General features: G+C 55.4%; 1 protein-coding gene across 2 annotated transcripts in view; it reads left to right on the forward strand.

The window, feature by feature from the left end:
• The window catches only part of CPAMD8 (C3 and PZP like alpha-2-macroglobulin domain containing 8), a 77749-nt gene that overhangs the window by 47845 nt on the left and 5709 nt on the right, over positions 1-24195 (forward strand). For both annotated transcript variants that reach the window (XM_028126828.2, XM_088029136.1), the window contains exons 21-36: positions 463-616; positions 993-1123; positions 2922-2973; positions 8508-8806; positions 9402-9627; positions 11200-11376; positions 14323-14404; positions 17386-17542; positions 17674-17748; positions 18881-19046; positions 19938-20024; positions 20106-20242; positions 20644-20799; positions 20896-20958; positions 21727-21911; positions 23570-23657. In XM_028126828.2, coding sequence (XP_027982629.2) covers positions 463-616; positions 993-1123; positions 2922-2973; positions 8508-8806; positions 9402-9627; positions 11200-11376; positions 14323-14404; positions 17386-17542; positions 17674-17748; positions 18881-19046; positions 19938-20024; positions 20106-20242; positions 20644-20799; positions 20896-20958; positions 21727-21911; positions 23570-23657 — 2235 coding nt within the window. The remainder of the gene's footprint in view (positions 1-462; positions 617-992; positions 1124-2921; positions 2974-8507; positions 8807-9401; positions 9628-11199; positions 11377-14322; positions 14405-17385; positions 17543-17673; positions 17749-18880; positions 19047-19937; positions 20025-20105; positions 20243-20643; positions 20800-20895; positions 20959-21726; positions 21912-23569; positions 23658-24195) is intronic.

The following is a 24195-nucleotide window of genomic DNA, read 5'->3' on the forward strand; positions in this document are numbered from 1 at the left end:
GCGTGTGTATACGCGTGCACATGTGTATGCATAGGCCGCACTTACACACCCGCACGTAGGTACGCAGAGATACATGCGCGCACGGCACACGTGTGCACACACACAGAACTCTGTTATACACCGCAGACCTCAGGTGGGACAGAGGGTCAGAAGAAGGGCTTTGCGGGGCAGCAGGTGGAGAGGTCCCTCCCCCCTGGTGCCCGGGGTGGACGCAGCAGGAGAAGCTGCCCTGAATCCACCTTGGTCCTGAGGGGGAGCTGCCTCCATGGGGAAGTTGGGGGGCTAAAATAAAGAGGGGGCTCCCAGCAAGACAATGGTGAGCAGCTGGTTCTGATTGGAAATGGAAAGGGGGCCTTTCCAGAAGAGCACGGCTTTTGGCGAGGGCTGACGCAGTGGGTGGTGGGACATGCTGGGAGGGCACCCATATTCTGGGCACCACGAGCAGCATCCCGCTCTCTGCAGGTGTACGTGAAGATCTCAGTTCCCAAGGGCATCCGGTTTATCGGGCATCCCGGCAAACGCCATCTGACCAAGAAGACGTGTGTGGCCTCTGGGGAGATGGAGCCTGCCTGGGTGGTTCTGTCCTTCAGTGACCTGGGACTCAGTAATGTCACAGGTGAGGTCCCGTGCTGCCTCAGGCACCCCCCCTCCGGGCCACCAAGGGGTCTGCGTGCTGAGCCCAGGCACAGGTGAGGGGTGGGCGGGGCAGTAGAGGAGGTCAGGAGGGCAGCTGGGGAGGCAGGCCAGAGGGATGGATCAGGAGGTGAGGACCCATGTGGACGTAGGGGTAGGGGCGGGGTTAGTCCCAGGGGTGGGGCCTGAAGCTTCACCTGGAGGGAGCTGAGCTTAGGTGCCACACCAGCCTGGCACGCGTGTGTGCGCACACGTCTGCCCATGCAAACACTTGGGCCAAGGGTGAGGCGCGGTGCGCCCCTCCCCCCCGGGTGGGAACCTGTTCTGACCGCAAGCACTGAGCGCTCAAATCTCTGCAGCCAAAGCCCTTGCTTACGGAGAAACAAGCTGCTGCCGGGATGGGCAGCCCATCAAACACTTTGAGGAGAGCTTTGCTGACAGGCGGGTCCCCGCCGGAAGGGATCACATCAGGCGCAGTGTGATGGTTGAGGTAAGCCCCTGTCCTCGCCGAGGGCCCTTGGCCAGGGCCATCAACCATGGGGTGGGGGCCTCGCTGGAGTTTGTGGTCCCTGCCCGGGCCTGGTGCAGTCCCGGTCCTGCTCTCGGTCTGGGGGCAGGTGAGGGGTCTCTGCATCTCCTCACTAGGGGACTGCAGCATCCGGCCCCGCCGTGCAGTGTGAGATTTGGTAGAGCGGCCTGGGACAGGCAAGGGCTGCAGGGAAGTGTCCTCTGACCCCCACGCTGACCATCTTAGAGGGTGGTGTGCATCCATCTCCGACTTCCTATGTGTCCTAGGCAGTTAGGAGGATCGTGACCTGATATTTGGAGGGCTGCTGCTGAATGGCCGTGCAGAAAGGACACAGAGCCTAGAGCGGAGGGGCCCAGGGGTTGGGGTCTTACTGACACCTCCCCTCCCCTCCCCGCCCCCCGGCTGGGAATCTAGGATCTGCCACTTAGCGTGGGCTGGGCACCTGTCTTGATATTCCAAGGCCGCTCCCTAAGTCGGGGGTTCTCACGCTCAGCCCACAGTGTGGGAGGGCCAGGGAGCATGCACACGATCCCTCACGGTGCTGGGCGTGTGGTATAGCAGCGATGCCCCATCTTGTGGATGCTGCTTGGACACATCGGAACCCAGAGCCCTGCTGAGACTCTCACACCACACCGAGGGTGCCCGGCAGCGCCGATGAAGCTCCTCGTGGCCTGCCGAGTGTCTGCCCCTGCCCTGTGGCCCGGCTGCAGACAGCTACCCCCCCTCCTGCCTGTAGTCCTGGCAGTTCCCACAGTGCCTGGAGCCACACGCACGCCAGGCAGACCTCCCGGAGGTGGGCGAGTCATTGCCACAGCGTGGTTGACGGGACATGATGGATTCCTCCGGGACAAGCCAGTCGTCTGATGAGGAGTGCCATTTCCGTGAGCCGGCAGGATGGGACGGCCTCAACAGGAAGCATGGAGACCCCTGGCAACCCTTTTCTCAGCCCGAGCTTGCTCCCTGGCCCTCAGCCCGCCCTCCTGTGGCCAGAGGAGATGGCAAGCCATCCAGAGCAGCTGGGCAGACTTGCAGGCCTCGAGTTCTTGCCTCCTCCATCTGCGGAAGGAATTTCTCAATGCACAGAGAGGGATTCTCTGTCCCTGGGCCCTTCTTCCTGTTCATGCTGCAGCATCTGCCAGTACAGCTTAGTGCAGGCCATTCTCGGGGCAGGAGGTGACATTTAGGTATCAGAAGACCTGAGATGTCAATGCAGAAAACTGAAGCGTGAACTGGAAAAATGGATTTCTGAAACAGGAGGTGGCAGATGTGCAGCTTGATAAAACAGCAAAATCCTTCTCCCGCTCCCCACCATGAGAGAGCCCTGGGTGCATGGTTGGTTTGCTGGATCGGTTATTTGGTGGACCCTCACGCGACCCTGCCTGCCATCTGCCGGGGAGGAAACTGCAGATGACAGAGGCGTATGGTGGGGAAGCAGGTGATGGTTGGGACCTATGGGATCGAGGAGGAGCCAGGCTCTGCCGTTAGCCTGGGAGACGGGAGGACAAGGTGGGAGTGTGTGGCAAGCATGACAAATCTAGGAGTAGTTGGTGAGTTGGTTTGACCAGAACCTGGAGAAGGGGAATGAGCCTCCGTTCCCCCCCAGGCCTGGGAGGTAAGCAGCTTGGTCCTTCTCCATGTACGTGTGACATTGGCATCACCCTGCAGGGTCCAGACTTGGAGCCGCTGCCATGGGAAGGTGGCCATTCCCTTGGGTGGACCGCCCCTCCAGCACTCAGTTCTCCCCGTCTCTCTGTTTCAGCCGGAAGGAGCCCCCCGTGCATACACCTACAGTGCTTTCTTCTGTCCCAACGGTGAGTCCCTGCACCCACCCTGCTGAGGACTTTGGCCCTTACCCCCACACTGTCACAGCTCTCCCACTGCGAAGTGGATGCCTGCCCTTCCTGGGATGCCTGCCCTTCCTGGGCTCAGAAGACACAGCAACGGAAAACTGAGATGTCCGGGCTGGTGACAACCATGAGCCAGAGTGAGGGCCGGGCATCTGCCATGCAGGAAGGAAGTGCCCACGAATGTAGACTGGAGGCGTCAATGAGAAGAGAGACCGTGGGCATGAATAGAGCTGTCCGCAGGGCCCTGGGGTGAGGAGCCTAGGATCCAGGGAAGGGAGGTCTTAGAGTCACGTCAGGGGAAAGCTGTGGGAAGAAGGCTGATCCAGAATCCTGGGCCCATAGAGAAGATAGGAAATTAAAGCGGGTTCCAGAAGGTGTGGGATTCGGGGTCTGCCTCAATCCCCTGAAATCGACATTATACTTGCATATGATCCATGAAAAGGAAATGGGTACAGAGTGCCCAGTGGATGCCTCTACCTTGGTGGGGTCAGGGAAATGCTAAGCAGAATGTCTGCCCTCTCCCTGTCTGGTCCCTCCCAGAGGAACCATTTAGCTTGAAGCTCAGGCCTGGCTTGTCACTGGGCAGTCACCCAGCAGGCTTTGGCAGGTGGTGGAGCTGAGGATCCGAGCTGGAGTCTCTGGGGCTTGCCATTGCCAAGGCATTCAGCATGACAGGTGCCGTAACCCACACAGACCACTCTGGACACAGTCTTCCTCTTGACATGTTTCCCCTTTTTTTGTATTAAATAGCAGTATGGTACATATATGCTCAAATGATTTTTGACAGGGATACAAAAGCAATTCAGTGAAGGAAGGAGAGCCTTTTCCACAAACAGTGCTGGAGTAATTGGACACCTATTGGCAAAAGCATGAACTTTGACCTAAAGATCCCACTTTATACAGGAATTAACTCAAATGGATTGTGGACTTACATGTCAAACTATAAAATTTTTAGGAAAAAATTTGGGAGAAAAATCTTTGGGTTCTAGGGCTAAGTGAAGAGTTTTTAGATACGATACCAAAAAGCATGACCCATAAAAGGAAACTGATGAATGAACCTTATCAAAATTAAAAACTGCTTTGCAAGGGGCGCCTGGGTGGCTCAGTCGGTTAAGTGTCTGACTCTTGATCTCAGTGTCTTGAGTTCAAACCCCATGTCGGGCTCCATGCTGGGTGTGGAGCCTACTTAAAAGGAAAAAAAAAAACTGCTTTGCAAAAGATGCTGTTAAGAGGAAGAAATACAAGCTACAGACTGGGAGAAAATCTTTCCAAACCCAGATCTGACAAAGGACTAGTATCTCGAATATATAAAGAGCTCTCAAAATTCAACAATAAATAAAACAATCCAATTAGAAAGTGGGGAAAAAGAGGGGTACCTGGTTGGCTCAGTCAGTGGAGCATGCAACTCTTAATCTTGGGGTTGTGAGTTCGAGCCCCATGTTGGGTGTGGAGATTACTTAAAAATAAAATCTTAAAAAAAATGTGGGAGAAAGAAAGAAACAGTTCACCAAAGAAGATACACAGGTGGCAAATAAGCGCATGCAAAGGTGTTCAACATCATTGACCATTAGCAAAATGCAAAATAAAGCACTGTGAGTTATCAATGCCTACTTACCAGTATGACTAAAATTTAAAAAAAAAAAAAGTCACCACAATAAAAGATGGCCAGGATGTGGAGAAAAGGGATCATTCATACATAGCTGGTGGGAATTGTAAAATGGTATGGCCACTGTTGGTAGTTTCTTACAAAGCTACACACGTTCCAAAGAAATTGCACTACGAGGCATTTATCCCAGAGAAATGAAGATTTCTGTTTACACAAAAACCCATACACAGACATTCATATCAGCTTTATTTGTAATAGCCCCAAACTGGAAACAGCCTAGGTGTCCTTCAGTGGATGAGTGGTTATACAAATTATGGTACATTCATACCTTGGAATGCTATTCATTGGTAAAAAGGGACAAACTATTGATATATGGAGCAACTTGGATGAAGGGGATTGAGTGAAAAAAACTCAATCCCAAAGGGTCCATAAATGATACCATTTATGGCATTTTTGAAATGACAAAATTTTAGAAATGGAGATCATATTAGTCATTGCTGAGATGGGGAAGAAGGGTGTGAATATGGTGATAAGGGGCCATAGGAGGGATCCTGTACAAATAAAATTGGGGAAATCTGAATAAGATTAATGGATTATATCGATGTCAATTTCCCAATTGTGATACTGTAGTAGAATTTTGAGAGATACCACTGGGGGAAACTGGGTCAACAGGATACAGGATCTTTCCATACTGTTTCTTACAGTTGTCTGTGAATCTATAATTATCTTAGTAAAATTTAAATTAAAAACATTTTTTAAAGTGAAACATGTGGGGCACCTGGGTGACTCAGTCGGTTAAGCGTCCAACTCTTGATTTTGGCTCAGGTCACGATCTCAGGGTCGTGAGATCAAGCCTCGGGATTTTCTCTCCCCATATGCCCCTCCCCACTCCCCTCTCTCTCTAAAAAAAAAAAAAGTGATACATGTGTACAAATACTGTATGAATGCACTTGTATCAGGTACTTAGAGAAGTCAAAATCATAGAGACAGAAAGTAGAACGGTAGGAGCCAGGGTCTGTGGGGAGGGGTTGGTGACTTAGTGTTTAATGGGGATAGAGTTTCAGTTTTGCAAGATGAAAGGAGTTCTGGAGGTGGACAGTGCTGACGTTTGCACAATATGACTATTTGATACCACTGAACTGTACACTTAAAAATGGTTAAGATGGCAAACTTTACATTTTGTGTATTTTACCACAATAAAAAAAAATGGAGAAAAGAAAAAGCAATACCTATGTATTACAGGGAACTTAGAAAGAAGGAAAAAATATCTCCTCTGGCTCGCATCCATAGATGACCTCTTCTGACATTTTGTTGTATTTGGTTTTGTAGGATTGATTGTTGTTTGTTTTAACATAGTTGTAACTCATGAGCTATACAATTTTGTGTTCTGCCTTGCTCATTTAACACATCCTGAGCCCTTTTCCTTGTTATTGTAAAGTCTTTATAAACAGCATTTCAAAACAGCTTCAGTATGTTCTATCAAACGACTGTTCCCGGGGCGCCTGGGTGGCTCAGTCAGTTAAGCGTCTGCCTTCAACTCAGGTCACGATCCCAGGGTCCTGGGATCAAGTCCCGCATCAGGCTCCCTGCTCAGTGGGGAGCCTGCTTCTCCCTCTGCCTGCCGCTCCCCACTGCTTGTGCTCTCTCTCTCTCTCTCTGTCAAATAAATAAATAAAAATCTTAAAACAAATAACAATAACAAAAAATGGCTGCTCCATAATTTGATCATGATGGAATGTTTTGAAACATTGTTGGGCACTTATGTATGGTTTCTATTTTTACATCACAATTTATGTTAGGCTGAATATATATTTGTATTCAAAGTAGAATCGGCAGTGTTTATAACATGTTTATGGAGGTATAATTGACTATAATAACTCACACGTACTTTAAGTGTACAGTTTGGTAAGTGTTGACAGCCTAGGTGTCACATCTGTGAAACCATCACAACTAAGTTAATGAGGATTTCCCCTAAACCCAAAAGTCATGCTCCCGGTAACTACTCACCCCTGCCTACTCTTGTCACTAGGGAACTACTCACCTTCCTGTCAGTCTCTATAGATTGCTTTGCTCTTTCTAGACTTTTATATAAATGGAATCATATAAAATGTACTCTTTTTATCTGGTTTCTTTCAGCATAAAAATTTTGAGATGCATCCATGTTGTGTGTGTCAATAATTCAGTCATTTTAAGGCTGAGTGGGACTCCATTGAACGGATGCATTGTACTTTGTTTATTCATTGACCTGTTCGTGGACATTTGAGTTATTTCCAGTTTGGAGCTATTTCCAATAAAGCTGCTATGAATATTCATGGACAAGTCTTTATATGGGTAATATATTTTCCTTTCTCTTGAATCAGTACCTATGAGTGGAATAGCAAAATCATACAGTAGGTATGCCTCCAACCTTTTAAGAAACGGTCGCACAGTTTTCCAAAGTGGTAGTGCCATTTTGCATTCCCAGCAGCAGGGGGTGAGAGTCACATCCTCGCTCTCCTCACCCACACTTGGGGTTGTACGTCTGATTAATTTCAGCCATTCTTTTTTTTTTTTTTTTAAGATTTTATTTATTTGACAGAGACACAACGAGAGAGGGAACACAAGCAGGGGGAGTGGGAGAGGGAGAAGCAGGCTTCCCGTGGCACAGGGAGCCCGATGCGGGGCTCGATCCCAGGACCCCGGGATCATGACCTGAGCCGAAGGCAGATGCTTAACGACTGAGCCACACAGGCGCCCCTCAGCCATTCCAATAGGTGTCTGATGGTATCTCATTGTGGTTTTAATGTGTATTTCCATCATTCAAGCATCTCTTCATGTGCCTATTTACTACTGGTATATTTTTTTCGGTGAAGTGCCTGTTCAGTTCTTTTAACATTTATTTTAAATTGAGTTTTGGAAATTTTAAAAAATATATTCTGGATACAAGTCCTTTCCCAGGTAAATGCTTCACAAAGACATTTCTCCCAGTGTGTGGCTTGTCTTTTCTTTCTCTTAATAGTGTCTTTCAAAGAGCAGAAGTTTCCCATGTCGATGTGGTACAGTAGATCAATCTTTCCTTTTATGGATTATGCTTTTGTTGTATCTAAGAAATCTTCTCCAAATCCTACCTTTTCTCCTCAGAGTTTGTAGTATTAGGTTGTACGCTTATAAAATGGCTATGAACCATTTCGAGTTGGTGTTTGGAGACCATGCAAAGTGTGGTTTGGAGTTCCCCTTTTCTCCTTCCGGGTAACTAGCTGTTCCAGCACCATTGGGTGAGACGATTTTCGCTGTTGAATTGCCTTCACACCTTTGTTGCAAATCAGTTGTTCATACACATGTGGGTCCCTTTCTGGACTCCCTACTCTGTTCTGTTGAGCACCTGCCTGTGTTGACATCAGTACCGCACTGTTGTGATTCCTACAGCTTTTGATTAAGTCTCGATGTCAGAGGTGTGAGTCCTTTGACTTGGTTCTTTATCAAAGTTGTTTTGGCTCTTCTGGATTCTTGATGTTTCTCTATAAATTGTGGAATCAGTTTTGTAATTTCCCCCAAAAGACCCTGCTGTGTTTTGATTGGGATTGCAGCAAATCTGAACATCCGTTTGGGGAATAATGAATGTATTTGCCATATTGTCTTCTGACCCACGGACACGGTCTAGCTCTCCACCGATCTGGGTCTTCATTAGTTTCAAGAATTTTTACAGTCTCCTGTGTACAGGTCTTTGCACATATTCTGTAGGATTTATCCCTGTGAGCATTTTATCTTTTGTGTGCTCTTGGCAGAGCTGCCATTAAGCCAGCTCTGTTTGCTGTCCCCCCTTGGTCCTGATTCTAAGCTCTGGGCACAGGCAGGGAGAGGCAGGATGCCTTCAGGGGTGCCCTCAACCCCCTCTCTCCTTCCCTCCATCCAGAGAGAGTCCACATCTCCACACCCAACAAGTACGAGTTCCAGTATGTGCCGCGGCCGCTGTGTCTCACCCGTTTTGATGTGGCTGTGCGAGCCCACAATGATGCCCGAGTGGCCTTGTCCCCCGGGCCCCAGGACGCAGCAGGCATGATAGAGATCGTCCTGGGGGGGCACCAGAACACCAGGTCCTGGATCTCCACCAGCAAAATGGGCGACCCTGTGGCCAGCACACACACGGCAAAGATCCTCTCCTGGGATGAATTCAGAACATTCTGGATCAGCTGGCATGGCGGGTTCATCCAGGCATGGCCGGGCTGACTGGGGTGGGCATGGGAACCTCATGCTTCTGGGCATTTGCTACCTCCTGATCTGTGTCCAGCTCTGACAGGGGGCAGGGAGGAGGGAGGGTAAACACAGGGCACTATCTCAGGCTGCTCGCAGTCTGCCTGGAGTCACTTACAGGGGTGTAGGGATCTGAGAGCTGAGTGATGGTGGGTAGTCATGGAGAAGGAAGATGGATATAAGTAGGTGAAATGTGGGCTGATGAATTTTAGGGACCAGGCAAAGGGGACATAGAAAAGGAGCAGCTAATACAGCATTCTAGAGGAGGGACATAGCCAAATGGGGTTTTGAAGCATGAATAGGAGTTCACCAGGCAAACTGGGGAGTGGAGGATGTTCCAGGCAGAGGGAATAGCATTTGCAAAGGCCCAGAGACTCCCAGGAGCCTGATGACTTCGGAATCTGTAGATGCCACACTTGTGTCTCTGTTGGCCATTGAAGGGGGTGAGACCTTTAGTTTCTCTGTCTGTGACCCCAGTAGCCAGTGTCCCTGCTGCCTGAGCACCACTGTGTGCTTCCTTCCAGCCTCCTCCAGCATCCTTGGCCTCTTTTTCCAGGTTGGCCATGGTCCAGAGCCTTCCAATGAGTCTGTCATCATGGCCTGGACCCTCCCCAGGCCACCAGAGGTCCGATTCATCGGCTTCTCCACTGGCTGGGGCTCGGTGGGTGAGTTCCGCATCTGGAAGAAGGTGGAGGTGGACGAGAGCTACAGTGAGGCCTTTACCCTGGGAGTCCCGCACAGCGCCATCCCTGGGTCTGAGCGGGCAGTGGCCTCTGTCATAGGTGCGTCTGCCTTGTAGCCTGGCCCAGGGAGAATGGGGGCAAGGACTCAGGCCAGGGGGCAAGGTGTCCACTCCAGACTCGGTTTCACATCAGCCGCTACTGGGGATCTGTTTCTCCGGGGATTCCAGCCCCATACCCACTCAAGCAGCTTCTGGTGACTTCTCTGTACTGGGGCAGACCCAGAGATGACCCCAACCCTGTCTTTGAGGCATTTCCAGTCTGCCCGAGGCGGGTCCAGACCCAGCCCGTCCAAGCCCTGTGTGAGGCAACCCCAAGGGGCAGGTGGTCAATTCTGTGAGAGCAGTGAGTTTGGGGTGATGTGCAAGAAGGCAGAAAGTCTGGGTGAAGTCAGCGAGGTGCAGGGTGGAAGGTGGGGGTCCTGGTGAAAGGAGCAGACATTCAGAGTGTTTGCTAAGCAGGAGTAAGTGGCTGTGACTGGGGGTCTGTAGGATGTGGGTTGTCTCCTGTAGCCCAGGTACAGGATTGGCAAGTGGTGACTGTGTGGTCAACATGGTGTTGGGTGTTGGAAGGGTGGGGAAGAGGGGAAGAGGCCCAGAGGGGCACACAGGCCTGAATGCAGGGGTCTTGGGTCTCTCTGACATCAGAGGACAGAAGCCCTGGGGCCCAGACAGGTTGGTGGTTGTAGCCAGATCAGAGGATGTGGGAGTTTGCAATTTCTGAGGCAGGAGATCAAGTGAGAGATGGCCCTAGGGGCGAGTGGCCTGGGTAGCGGCATAGGGGAGCAAGCAGATGGGCAGGGATGGAGACGGGGGCGAAGGCTGGGACCTCTGTGCCAGTGCCTTCAGCACAGTGGGATGGAAGGTGGAGAAGCTGGGAAGCCCAGAGGAGGGTGATGAGAAAGTAGGCAGGCTCTGCCATGGATGGAGGCTACAGGAGCAGTGGCAGCCTCGGTGGGGCAGGAGGAAAGGCCAAGGAAGGAAGGGAAGTGTGATCAGGGAACAGCAGGAGTTCTGGAGGGCCCATCAGCCCTGTGTGATGCAGAGAAGCCAAGAAGAGGAATGCAGAGTGCTGAAGGGAGGAAAACACAGGAGAAATCGAAAAGAAAAAAAGAACTGAAAAATATACCAACTATGTCATGTGTGTATGGAAACTTAAAAAAAAACTAAGTACTCATGATTGAAGAGAAAATTACATTTCCTACTGGAAATTAGAAAAAATATTTAAAATGGAACCATAACGGCTGGATTGATCTATCAGCATTTGTGGGATGCAACCAAAGTTGTAAGAGGAAAATGTATAGCTTTAAATGCACCTGTTTTAAAAGCCACAAAGAAATGAGCATTCAGCAAAATGAAGAGGTAGAGAAAGAACACCGAGTAGAGACCAGAGAACACAGAGGGAGGTGTGTAGGAGAGTTCCAGCGGGTGGCCACCAAAGCCAGGGCCCCTGGTGGGCTAAGTGGGCATGGGATGCAGTCGGGTCCCGAAGGGCAGTCAGAGGGTGGGTGGCCGGTGTTAGGCCATAGGCTGCGCTGGCGAAGGCTATCCCTAGGACAGCCAGGGCACCATTTGAGGCCGGCCTGCAGCCCAGCCCTCATTTCCTCCCCACCAGGAGACGTCATGGGACCAACCCTGAACCACCTCAGCAACCTCCTGCGGCTGCCCTTTGGCTGTGGAGAGCAAAACATGATCCACTTTGCACCCAACATCTTTGTCCTGAAGTATCTGCAAAAAACCCAGCAGCTCAGCCCCGAGGTGGAGCGAGAGACAACAGACTACCTGGTACAAGGTACCGGGGCTGGGGGGGGTGGGGTGCTGCCCAGGGAGAGGGCATGGGGAGGGAGGCAGCCCATGTGCCTGGTATAGCAGATGTGGAGGAAGGGACCCAAGTGGATGAAAGGGGCCACTCGGGGTGGCCCATCTGGTCACTGTCAGCAGGAGCCAAGTGTCTGTACCAGTTAGGACATGGCTCTGAATGCTGGGAATCAGCTATGGGGAGAGGAATGGCATCTTCTAAAAATGTAGATTTTTTTTTTAACAAGAAGAGCAATATAGGGTGCTTGGGTGGCTCAGTTGTTTAAGCGTCTGCCTTCGGCTCAGGTCATGATCCTGGGGTCCTGGGATCGAGCCCCGCATCGGGCTCCCTGCTCAGCAGGGAGCCTGCTTCTCCCTCTCCCTCTGCTGCTCCCCCTGCTTGTGCTTGCTCTCTCTGTCAAATAAATAAATAAATAATCTTTAAAAAAAGCAATATAATAGCATTATAAAAAAAACATTTAGAGAAGAAAAATAATTCCCTATAATCCCCCCATCCATGTTGGCTCTGCATTTACGCTCTCCAGCAACACAGGTTAACGTGGTCGCTCTTGGTGCCTCGTAATGTGGCATCCTTCAGTGTGTCCCAGCCACACGCTGTGTGTATGTGATTTGTCCCCCGGGCTGTGTGGAGCCAAGGTCTGTTCACCGCCCCCTCCTCCCCCCTCTGCGGCGGGACCAGGGGCGGCGTGTCTTATGATGGGCACTGGAGCAGCGTCACATTCAGGGCTTTTAGAATAACTGGTCGCCCTGAGGCATCCTGTCCACGTGCTTGGTGAAAACATCTGAATTTCTGTGGCACGGGTGCCTGGAAGTAAAATTGCTGGGTCTCGGGATGTGCTCGTAGTCATTTTCCAGGCTACACTCTTTGTCCATCACTTACATTTATGGAATACAACGTACTAAACTCTTCTCTTGGACATGGCGGGGTTATTTCCGGTTTTTTCCTCCCTACATAATGCAGCATTGAATATCTTCAGAAATAAACAATGCAGCACTGAACATCTTCAGAAATAAATAAGACAGCACGGAACAGCCTCAGAAATCACGCAGCACTGAATATCTTCCATCACCAGGAATCAGATCCTTAGGAAAGGGTACAGCTCCGTGTGTGGAGGGTAGGACCTCCGAGTGCCCTGACCCACCCCCTCTGCATGTCTTGGCCCCACAGGGGGGTCACGGGGAAGTCTGTAGCCTCACCTCTGTCATAGGCACCTGCTGTGTGTCCTCAGGTAGGGCCTGTTCTCAGTGCCTCAGTTTCCTATCTGTGTAGCAAGGGAGTTAAGTCAGTTGATGCCAAGGTCCTGAGGCCTCCTGAGGTGTGCTTCTGGCCTTGGGCTGGAGCTGGAGTGAAGGGGAGGAAGGCGAGGGGTTGACCCAGCTGTGAAGCTGGCGTTCACAGCGGGCAGGTACGTGTACCTCCACCTGTGCTGCCCCAAGTTGCCCTCCCAGCAACCCCAGACTAATGGTCCTCATTTCCCACATGAGCCACCTGAGGCTCCTCAAAGCAGCCAGCCTGAGACCATGCAGGGCGGTGGGGGCTTCTGAGACCCCAGGCTCGTCTGGATTGGATTGGCTGGCCAGGGCACTAGGTCCCAGCCAGAGTGAGAGGAGAGCGCATAGGCACCACCTTGGAAATTTCTGCCTTCAAGAAGGACCGGCGTGTGCCCGGCTCAGAGGATGTCAGGTCCCTCGCAGATGGGGAAACTGAGGCATGGGAGTGCCTTGATTCCTGAGGCGAGTCTGGAGTTCCTGCTTCCTGGCCTGTCAGGGTTCCCTGTAGAAGATCTCCAAAAGCAGTCCTGATGATCCAGAACCATCTGTTCTCAATAGGAAAAGGAAAGTGCAAGAGCTTATGGTGAGCGTGGAAACTCTTGAATGGAAAGGCAAAGTCAGGGGTTGCCACGGGCTGAAAATCTGGCTTGATAAAGGCTGACCAGAGACTGCCGGGAACCCCAAGAAGCCCACTCGGTCTGTGGCTGGGGACGCTCAGGTCGCTGAACCCATCTGGGCTCAGGCCTCAAACACCACCCCCAGTCTGATGATCCCTAGTCATCAACGGCAGCCGGGAGCTCCCCTGAGCAGCCAGACCCCGTGCCCTTCAGCCAGTGGGCATTCCAGACTCTACAAGCTTCCCATCAAGCCCCCTCCCCCAGTTTTCTGCTTGGCTTGCTGGTGTTCGTTTCCTGGGGCCGCCGTCACAGGTGCAGGCTCCCTGGAGTGCGCTTTGCAGACAGGGCATTTCTTTGTCCTGTGTTTGTGTCTCTTTCTGCATCTCTTCTCTTCTGAGGACACCAGTCATTGGATCTAGGTCCTACCTTACTCCAGGACGATCTCATCTGGAGATCTTCAGCATGATCACAACTGCAAAGACCCTGCTTCCCCCATAAGATCCCATTTTGGGTTCCTCTCCGGACCCTACAGACCACCCACTACGTATGTCCCCTCACAGCCCTCCCTGGCTCGCCTGGCCCATGCCCCCCTGCTGCCCTCACAATAAAGCCAAACACCCAGTGTGGCCCAAGTGGCCGCCTCACCTCCCTCCCCTGCCCCCTTGCTCTTCTGCTCTGGCTCTTCTGTTCTCTGAGCACACCAGGCTCTCGTGGACTAGTCCCCACCCCTGGGGACAGAGGGTGCTGCCTCGAGATGGTGCAGGTCCCTGACCACCGAGGCATGACTGAGGGCCTGTGTGTGACCAGGTGTGACAGACAGATGATGTCAGGAAATGAGAGGAACAAGGTAGAGGTTTCAGCCACACCCGTGGTGTGGAGCCCTTTCAAGGTCTCCAGGGGTGGGTGTGGGTCAGTTTCCAGACTCCAGATGTGGGTGGGGGGCGGTTTCGGCGACCCTGGATATGAGTGTTGCATCATGGGGGGGTCGCAGGGACGTTCCCAGGACGCTGACCCCTGCGCTTGCTCTGCAGGCTACCAGCGGCAGCTGACGTACAGGCACCAGGACGGCTCCTACAGTGCATTCGGGGAGCGGGACGCGTCAGGGAGCATGTGGTGAGTCCCCACCTCGGGGCCACGACCACGGGGGCTCTCCCACCCAAAGCCGCAGCCCCCCACGCCGCACCGAATGGCCAGGACGCTCGGAGCCAGATCCCCAGGGTGACAGAGACAGCCATGGTCCCGGCCCCCCTGGCGTTCAGAGGGCTGGATGTGGGCAGCTTGTTGGGCCCTGGGTGTGGCGATGGGGGTGGTGGCGGCAGTGGCAGTGACAGTGACTATTTCTCATAGTTAGTCTTTCTGCTGCTGTTGCCACACTGCCCAGAACGGAGCCCTTGCTCTCCAGCCTCTCAGGAGCAGGTCCTGGGTGCTCTGGGGCCTCTTCAGAGCCCACTGGACCCCGAAACAGGGGTGACCCTGAGTAGGAGGGGACGGGAGAGGCCATTACCACCACCGCGAGGCCGAGGTCGGGGGAGCGTTGTGGCCAGAGCAGCCTGGAGTCTGGTTTCCCTTGCAAGCGGCTCCCTTTGGCTTTCGGGGCGACCGGGCCAGGAGGGCCCGGCGTGGGGCTGTGCACCCCTGGGTCTTATTCCGCGGGAGCCTCAGAGCAGGGCAGTTTGCGTGATTGTGGATTTGCCATATCCACCTTGGGGTTTGCAGGGACCGTGGGGCACCCCAACTCCCGTCCCCAGATGGGGTTTCTCTCCCCGTGCGCAGGGGGCCATGGGCCTGAGAACTGCCCTCTCTGTCCTGAGGCTGACCCAGAGTGTCTACCGCACAGCAGCAGCGCCAGGGCCCGCGGGCGCAGCGACACAGCTGGCTGAGGGTCCCCCCCCCGCCCCCGCGCCGTGTGCAGTGTTGCTTACTTGGCTCCAGAGGGCCGACCTGCCCAGAGAGAGTGTGGGGATGCCACAGTGCCCAGCACACGGGCACCGCGTGGCCCCGCGGCCCGGCTACCTGCGCACGCACACGGCATTGGGCCCCTCCCTCTGGGGCGTGGCCGGGCTGATGGAGGTGCCCCAAAGGCAGGAGAAAGGATGGGTTTGGGGGTCCGGGAGGGAGAGTGGCCGGGACAAGCAGACTCCTGGGATGGGTGCATGCAGCCGTGGGATTATGGGCTATTTCACATTTTGGCGATTCACCGAAACAGAGCCTTGATTTTCTTTCTCTTCTTTCTGTGTGTGTGTGGTAAAGTACGCATAACATACAATTTATCATCTTCACCATTTTTAAGTGTCCAGTCCAGTGGCATTCAGTATAATCACGCTGTTGGGCAGCTATCACCGCCGTCCGTCCCCAGAACTCTTTTAAATTTTGTAAATCTGAAACTCTGTGTCTATTACACACGGACTCCGCCCCCCAGCCCCCTGGCACCCCCATTCTAGTTTCTGTCCCTGTGAATTTGGTCCCTCTTGGGACCTCACGTGAGTGCGATCATAGCTTCCTTTTCTGCGTGGCTTGCTTCACGGCTCAGAGTGTGCTCGAGGTTCGCGCCGTGCTGGAGCAGGGGTCAGTGTTGCTCCCCCTTAAGGCCGAATAACATCCCGGTGTGTGGAGGCACCCCGTTTTGTGAATCTCTTCATCAGTCCAGACACTCGGGTCATCCCATGTTTCAGCTGCTGTGATAGCGGTGAACACGGGTGTACAAATATCTCTTCGCGACCCTGCTTCCGTTTCCCAAGGGGATGTTCCCAGGAGTGGAATTGCGGGATCCCATGGGAACTCGACCTCTAACTTGGCCAGGAACCGCGCGTCTGGGTTTTTATAGCTGCTGCGCGGGTTTACACTCCCACAGCAGCGCACAGGGGCTCCCGGGTCTCTGCCGCCTCGCCGCAATTGTTGGTTTCGGCCGCTTGGACAGTAGCCGCCTGGTGGGTGTGGGTGGGGGAGCCACTTGACCTCGAAGAGGGGGGCCTGCTCTTCCATCTGTTGCTCGTCCCTCTCGGCTCCTTGCCTTCCATCCAGTGGTTCTCCTGCGTTGATTTTTCACCCCCTCGTTCATCCCTTGGGCCCATCAACTCTCACTCAGGTGCACCTTGATGCAGCAGGGAGGGGGCAGGGTGGACAAGGCACAGGTTGCAAAGCCAAGGATGGACACCTGTGACACAGGTGGGCTGTGGGGAGGCCAGTTGGGGGTCCTGGGCGTCCAGAGACACCCATCTCAGAGTGGGGGCACCCAAGAAGCTTCCTCTGGGGAGAGACACGTGGGTGGAGCGTTGAGAGACAAGCAGTACCTCATTCTGTGTAGAAAGGACGGAAACACGACATGCCCAGTGCCTGGATGGGGTAGCCGAGGTAGTGGGTTGGTGGAAGGTTTTCCACTGCAAGCAACAGAAATCTGGCTGAAAGGCAATTCTAAATGTCAGTTCACACCACAGGGCTGTGGCGGCTACAGGATGGGCCAGTCTGGCAGCCCGCAATGCATTGCCCCCCAACCCCCACCCGCCAGGTTCTTTCCTCTGGTCCCTTGTGGGCTCTCAGCATGGTGGCTCCTCCCCTCATGTGGCAAAATTGCAACAGCTGCTCCCAGCATCACCTCATGTGCCCATTCAAAAGTCATTCTCAGGCCCAAGGACTGAAATGCCCCTAACTGTGGCCGGCTAGAGCCATAGAGGGGGCCAGGCATCTAAGATATCTGGCGGCAGGTTCCCGAGAAAGACTGGAGATCTCTCTGCAAGGCTGGGGATCCCTTGGGGATTGGTGGTGGAGGGGCAATAAGGAAGGTCTTCTGCACGTGGCAGGGGGAGGCAGGGCTGAACCAGCTCACAGGAAGGCCTTGAGCGCCAGGGTGGGAGGGTCCGTGCAGGGAGGCTGGCCTCTGTCATTGGGTCCTGCTGGGTGCCCACACACTTCCTGGAGCGCTCACAGCAGCCCTGCGAGGGCACGCTGGCCCCTCCCATGTTACAGGTGAGGAAGCAGAGACCCAGGGCCGTGTGGGGAGCATGCACAGTTCCTCAGGGGGCACACGGGAGGTGACCTTCTCTGCACAACCGCCCCCAGCCCATGGCCCTCCCAGCCCCTGCCTCATCCTATTTCAGGCTCACGGCCTTTGTCCTGAAGTCCTTTGCCCAGGCGCGCAGCTTCATCTTCATCGACCCCGAGGAGCTGGCGGCTGCCAAGGGCTGGATCGTCCGGCAGCAGCAGGTGGACGGCTCCTTCCCGGCCGTGGGCAGGATCCTGAACAAGGACATCCAGGTGAGCGGCCGCTCGGCTCCCTTCTGGCACCTTAGCCCTGCCCCGCCTGCTCCCTGCTGCTATCTGGGGCCAGTAAGGGGTCGGGGGCGGTCCCCTCCGGCTCAGGGTGAGGCTTGAGAGTCCTCTTGCAGGGTGGGATCCACGGCACAGTCCCGCTGACGGCCTACGTGGTGGCTGCACTCCTGGAGACGGGCACGGCCTCGGAGGTGAGCACAGGGTGGCCTAGGGAGTGGTGGGTGGCTTTCCCCTGCAGGCCAGGCCAGCCATCCTCTGGCAGGCTTTATTTCTTCCTTGATGCCCTCCTTCCACTCTTTCTCATGCTTTTCAGTGGTCCCAGGATGTCCACCTTCTTGTAGCCTGAGCAGAGGATTGAGCGATTCCTGTGATAATTGTGGGGGGCCTAAGGGAGCTGTATCCTGAGATCTCCCAGGACTATCTGATGCCCCCAGTCCCTGTTTGGGGAATCATTTGGGGCTAGAGCAGGTTCCTGGCTGGTCAGGGAGTCCTATGCAAAAACTTGGGAAAGTTTTGGGGAGAAGGGTCTAGAACCTTCATTTACAGTTGGTACTAGAACCAGTCAAGGTTGAGGTGTCCCGGGGGACTCGGGAGCAATTGTTGCTTTTGTGAAACAGGAGTGGGGGAAGCACGTTCCCTGCAGTGAGAGTGTCCATAGTGGATCTCCGCCCCGGGGGTAGGGACCCCACCATACCTAACATCTGTGTCTGTTCTACATTCTCCGATGATGAACTGTGAGTTATCTTAACAGTGTGGCTCCATCAGTGCCCACATTGGTCATTTGCTAAATTCATTAATGCTTCTAATCACTCATTTTTTCCCACTTAACCAATATTACTGGGCAGCTTCTCTGAATCAAGCTGTCACTGGATAGTGGACTCAGTTTCTGTGCTCCAGTGGCTCACATTGGGGTTGGGAGGGGTGAAGTATGATCAGGGTTGGTGGGCTTCCTGGAGGAGGTGACCACTGAGGTGAGGCCTAGAGGATGAGGTGGGCCTGGGCAGGGGTTCTTAGAAGCCAGCCTGGTGATAGGGTGGGACAGGGTGGGTGGGACAGGGTGGTCAGGGCTCTGCCGACTTCCCCCAGAACGTCTCTGAGTTGATCTGCTGTGCTCAGACCTCATTTGGAAAAAGTTGGCACCAACATAAAGAAAGGGGACGGGGTTCTGAAACCCAGGTCTGCAGGCTGTGGGAGCCCCAGAGGGAGGCAAAATGAGAGTCTGTGAGCCATCCAGCGCTCTCCCTAGGCATGTGGGTGGGCAGGTGGGTGGGGGAGCAGAGCAGCCTCCCAGCGCTCCACTCCTCACCGAACCCCACCCTGCAGGAGGAGAGGAGCGCCATTGCCAGAGCGCAGCACTTCCTGGAGTCCAGTGCACCCCTGGCCGCGGACCCCTACAGCAGCGCCCTGACCACCTACGCGCTGACCCTGCTCCGCAGCCTGGCAGCCCCTGCAGCGCTCCGGAAGCTCCGCAGCCTGGCCATCACGCAGGGTAGGGGGCCCCCACAGTGCACCCCAGTAGACAGCTCATGAACACATGCTTGGCATGTGTTTGCTCGCTCTGTTTTGTTTGTTACTCATTGTCGCATCTCCTAGTGGCTCCATTTGAAGTGGCTTGAGCCCGAGGGTCATTTTTCTCCCTTGTGAAATAGGGGGTAGCAACCCCTGCCCCAGGGAGGGCCCCCCACCCTCCATCGCTGGGTGAGCCTTGCAAAGCCTTTTCCATCTTCAGGATGTGGGTCTCCTCATCGACAAAATGACTACCCACTATGTTTGGGGAGCCCCGGTCGCAGAGACTTCTCAGACTGAGCCCCCTCCCCTCCCACCTCCAGCCCTCATCGCAGCCCCCACTCCCCACCTTCCCCAGCAGCTTCTCAGCTCATGATGTCACCTGAAGAATGCTTTCATTGCTAGGAAGAAAAGAAAAAAATTAAGCAAAATTCTAAAACCACCCAGTTGGATGACCATGTCTAGGAGTACCTGCTTGGGCAGGGAGTGCCAATTTCTCTGTAGTCTGAGAGCTTTTTGCACCTCACATGAGCTCAGAATCCTCGGAGCCTTTGCAAGTAGCGAGTGGCTTCCTCACTCCTAAGTGGGGACGGCTGGAGCCCCATCAGGGCCCCGTCAGGACGGAGGCCGTTGATGTCTACCAGGGGCACCAGAGGGACGGGGTCTGTCACGGAGTTGCAGATCGGAGACAGCCCCAAGGCCCTTCTTGCCCCAGCCCTCTGCCCTGGCACCCTCCTTCCCCTGGGGTTCACCACCCTGGCCCCCCCTCTCCCCCGATGTCTCTTCCTGAGACCATATGCACTGACCCTCCCCACGGGATGCCAGGCCACACACTGAACTGGGTCGTGGCCCCTGACCTGCCCTGGCCCTGCAGATGGGGTCACCCACTGGAGCCTGACGGGTTCCCGGGACGTGGACAAGGATGCATTCCTGAGCTTCAGCGATGGGGTCTCTCGGTCAGGTACTGGCTGGCCCCCTGCTTTGGGTGCTGGGTGCTGGGTCCCAGCATTTGAAGGGTCCCAGCCAGCCTCATCCGTTGCAGTGGTCTCAGCTGAGGTGGAAATGACAGCCTATGCTCTGCTGACCTACACCCTCCTGGGTGATGTGGCCACCGCCCTGCCCGTGGTGAAGTGGCTGTCCCAGCAGCGGAACGCGCTCGGGGGCTTCTCCTCCACTCAGGTGAGTTGAGCAGGGCCAGAGGAAGGGGCTCAGGTCCCAGCCGGGGTCACTGGGGTCCAGGCTCAGGGCTCAGAGCTCGCCAGGAAGCCACCGCCTGCTTCAAGTCCCAGGGTGGCTCCTGGGGGACAAGGAGTCTAGGGGAGGGCAGGGGGTGGAGCCTGAGGGACACACGCACCAGGCTCTGGGACAGGGACGCAGCCTCTGCCTCTGCGGAGATGCCTGCCCGTTCTCGGGGCCCCCAGACCGTGGATGTCTGCACCAGATTCACTCTGCCTCCCAGCCACATGGGTCCCTGGCCTTCAGAGAGGGTCCATGCCTGGTGCCTCTGGTCTGGGCCGGACCTCCCGGGAAGGGGGCAGGGAGCCTGCCGGGGCTTCCAGTGCCTCCTCGTCTATCCCCAGGACACCTGCGTGGCTCTGCAGGCCTTGGCAGAGTATGCCATCTTGTCCTATGCTGGCAGCATCAACCTCACCGTCTCCCTGGCCTCCACCAACTTGGACTACCAGGAGACCTTCGAACTGCACAGGGCCAACCAGAAGGTTCTGCAGACAGCGGCGGTGTGTATTCCTGGACGAGGGCTCGGGGGCCCCTCCCCGCTGCCCACCCACCCTGGTGTGTCTGCGGAGGGCGTCATGGTGTCCTGTCTCTTTCAGATCCCCAGCCTCCCCACGGGGCTGTTTGTGAGCGCCAAGGGTGAAGGCTGCTGCCTGATGCAGGTGGGGCTGCAGGGACATCGGGGGCTCACTGGGGGAGCCCAGAGGGGCAGGCTGCGGGCTGCAAGCTCAACGGTGGGCCAGGCTGAGTGGGGCGGATGTGTGCAGCTGAGAGAGAGACCCTGGGGCAGACCGTCTGCCCCCCGTAATGCAGTCCGCCTGCCCAAGGCAGGTGGCCGTGCCCCCTCTCGGGTGTGGGGGCTCCTCCCAAGAAAATCCATCTGACCCTCAATCCAGTGGTCTCTGACCATAAGCAGATGCCCTCCCCCACCCCCGGAGTTGACCCAGTGCCTCATGTTCATTCTCCCTGCGGCTGCCTGGACCAGGATGCCCTGCCTGGGCGCCCACCCCCAGCCCCTGGACCAGGATGCCTCAGCCTCGCCCTCCCTACAGCCTCTCCGTCACCCTCCCTGAGATTTAGCTGCACTCTGGGCTGGGGCAGGCTGGTCTTGTGGGCTCTGGCTGGAGGTCAGAGCGCAAGTCTGCCTGGAGACCCTGGAAGCCTCGGCTTCCCCATCTCTAAAACGGGAGCCCAGACAACAGTGGCTAGGTGGGAGAGGCCTGGAGGCTGTGGGACCTGGGCTTGACATGTGTGGAAAGGGGATGACGGTCAGACCTACACTCGCTTGGGCCATTGCAGGGCTAAATGAAGTAACCGTAGTCCCCACGTCTGCCGCCGATGCCACTTTTGTCATCGTTCTGGCCATGCCGCTGCCTCTCCCCTCCCCCCACCCCGGGTTCCCTAAGCCTCGGTCCTCCCACACCCCCCAGATTGATGTCACCTACCACGTGCCAGACCCCGTGGCCAAACCAGCCTTCCAGCTGCTTGTGAGCCTCCAGGAGCCGGAGGCTGAGCCGCGGCGGACCCCTGCTTCCGCCTCTTCCGCTGATGATGACGACCCGGCGGCCGACCAGCATCACCAGGAGTACCAGGTGACCCTGGAGGTGTGCACCAGGTAAGGCCACCTCCCTGCTGGCCGACACCCCTGCCTGGGCCTACGAGGAGGGTCATATCAGAGGAGCACGGCCTCCTGGGACCAGGGCACTGAGCAGGTGCTCAGTCTGAGCCTGTGGATTGTGTGGCTGTCAGCTGGAATGCGGGGGCACGCCTCTGGCCCCTGCTGCACTTCCCACTGTGGGGGCGGGCCCAGCTCTGGTGGTTCCTGTTATGGTTGCAAGATACCTCAGCAAGAACCATCGGGGAACTTTGAGGGACAAGGTTCATTACTTACTGCTCCTGGAGGTTACGGGGCACGCCCGGGGCCACACAGTGAGGTCACGGGTAGAGAGAAAGTCTGGACCTAGGTAGGGCTTTGCCTTTTATGGGGGCAGAGGGTGGGGGCAGAGGGTTTCGCCAGTCCCCTCTTACGGGCAAATGTAAAAAGATAAGCACAGGAATGAGGGAGCGGGAAGGGAAAGGCGGGCCGGTTATCTCAGTGACCTGGGGTTTTCTAAAAGGGGAATTTCGTGGGGGGGGGGCGCCTGTCTCCTTGTCGAGCTGTTTATCTGTAGGTGTGTTACACAGTCGGCAGTATGTTGATCCAAGATGGGTATCTTTGAAATGGATGCTTTTGCAATCAAACGCTTACTGTCAGGCACTTAGACTGCAGATGGTTTTTGAAATGAGGAGGGAGATGGAAGCTTCCAGATGGATGCAGCAGACCCCAGTGGTAGGTGAGGCAGGTGGCCCAGGTGGGGACAGCTGTTTGTGACCCCTGCCTGGTGCACCAGACGCAGGCCTCTGGGTTCCCTGACGGCGACCCCAGGACCAGGCCACAGAGGGTCCTCACGGGAGATGCGGGCAGCTGCCCCCACAGGATGCTCATTGCCATGGTGATGGTTTGGGAGCCCAAAGGTGGATGGTTGTCCTGACATCCAAAGCCCATCCTACGCCGCCCTCCTTTGCCATGACCTCCAACCTGCCATTGACTGAGATAGGGGGAGCAGGAAGCTGCTGGGCTGGCCCCAACTCTCTGGCTCCACGAGGCCTGCTGGGGACATTTTTGTTCCTCTCTTAGATGTGTCAGAAAGAACCACTGTGTGCCATCCAGATATGGGCGTGCTCAGGCCGCACCCCCACAGGAAGCCTCCCCACGGGCTGTGGCCGCCATGGCCCTTGGGCCCACAGTCTGCAGGTCCCTCTGTGAAGGTCAGCCACCCTCCTTGTCACCAGCACCCAGCACTTGGGGGGCCTGGCACGGAGCAGGCCCCAGAGGCCAATATGCACACCCCATGTCACAGAAGGGGACACGGAGGGCTGGCCCTGGGGAGTGACTGGGGATTCCTAGTCACCAGGGCTCCCGTGGCCCCATGGGCCTGCTTCCTGTGCTGGGGACGTAGCACAGGGCTCGGGGCAAACACGACCCAGAGTCAGTAGGCCTGGGTCAGGCCCAGAACCCTCAGCAAAGCCCTCTCCTTATGGTCTCAGGGTCTCAGCTGTGAAAATGGGCTCACCGGTGGCCCGGCCAGCTGTGTTTGTACAGATGGGCCACCCAGCCAGGCCCAGGCTGGGTTCCCCCAGGACTTCATTCGTGGGGATTGTGGGTGTCAGAGGGGGCCATGAATTCCGCCATGGGGCTTGAGCTCGAGGGCCTATCTCTCCTCTCATTGGAAGGTGGCTGCATGCAGGGTCCTCCAATATGGCTGTCCTGGAGGTGCCCCTGCTCTCGGGCTTCCGGGTGGACATCGAGAGCCTGGAGCAGGTGAGGTGGCGCCGTCAGGCAGGAGCCAGGCGGGGTCTCTAGCTGACCACCCTGTCCGGGTTGCGAATTCCCAGCCCTTCATAATTTTTTTTTTCTTTCTGGGCAGAGTCGGTGCTTTGGGGCTGGCCACCTGCTGAGAGGCAGGTGGGAAGGGGTGGGATCCAGGGGGTGGAGGAGGAACTCAGCAAATATGGATGTGCTATAGGGACAACGTGGGGTGCCATAGGGTAGCCTCAGCCTTGGTTCCCCAGAAACCTGCCACTGCCCTCAAACTCAAGAGATACCAGTCCCACATCCCCTTTTGTGTGCGGGAGGCACAAAAAGGGGGGTGCTATCTTGCCTGAAGCTGGAGGAGGTCTCCGTCCTCTGGGGAAGGATGGAGAAGGAAAGGCAGGCCGGTCCTGGGCATGGGTGATCAGGGAGGCTGCGCAGAGCACCAGGGTAAGGAGAAGGGCCCGCACAAAGGCCTTGGGTTTATGTATCAAAAATTGTGACTTCCCAGGCTGGATGGTGGCTGAATGTTGCAGCTGAGATAAAA

This window comes from Eumetopias jubatus, unplaced genomic scaffold (assembly GCF_037043125.1).
Source record: "Eumetopias jubatus isolate StellerSeaLion01/CBP00866 unplaced genomic scaffold, mEumJub1_p1.0 scaffold_1, whole genome shotgun sequence".
Classification (NCBI taxonomy): Eukaryota; Metazoa; Chordata; class Mammalia; order Carnivora; family Otariidae; genus Eumetopias; species Eumetopias jubatus.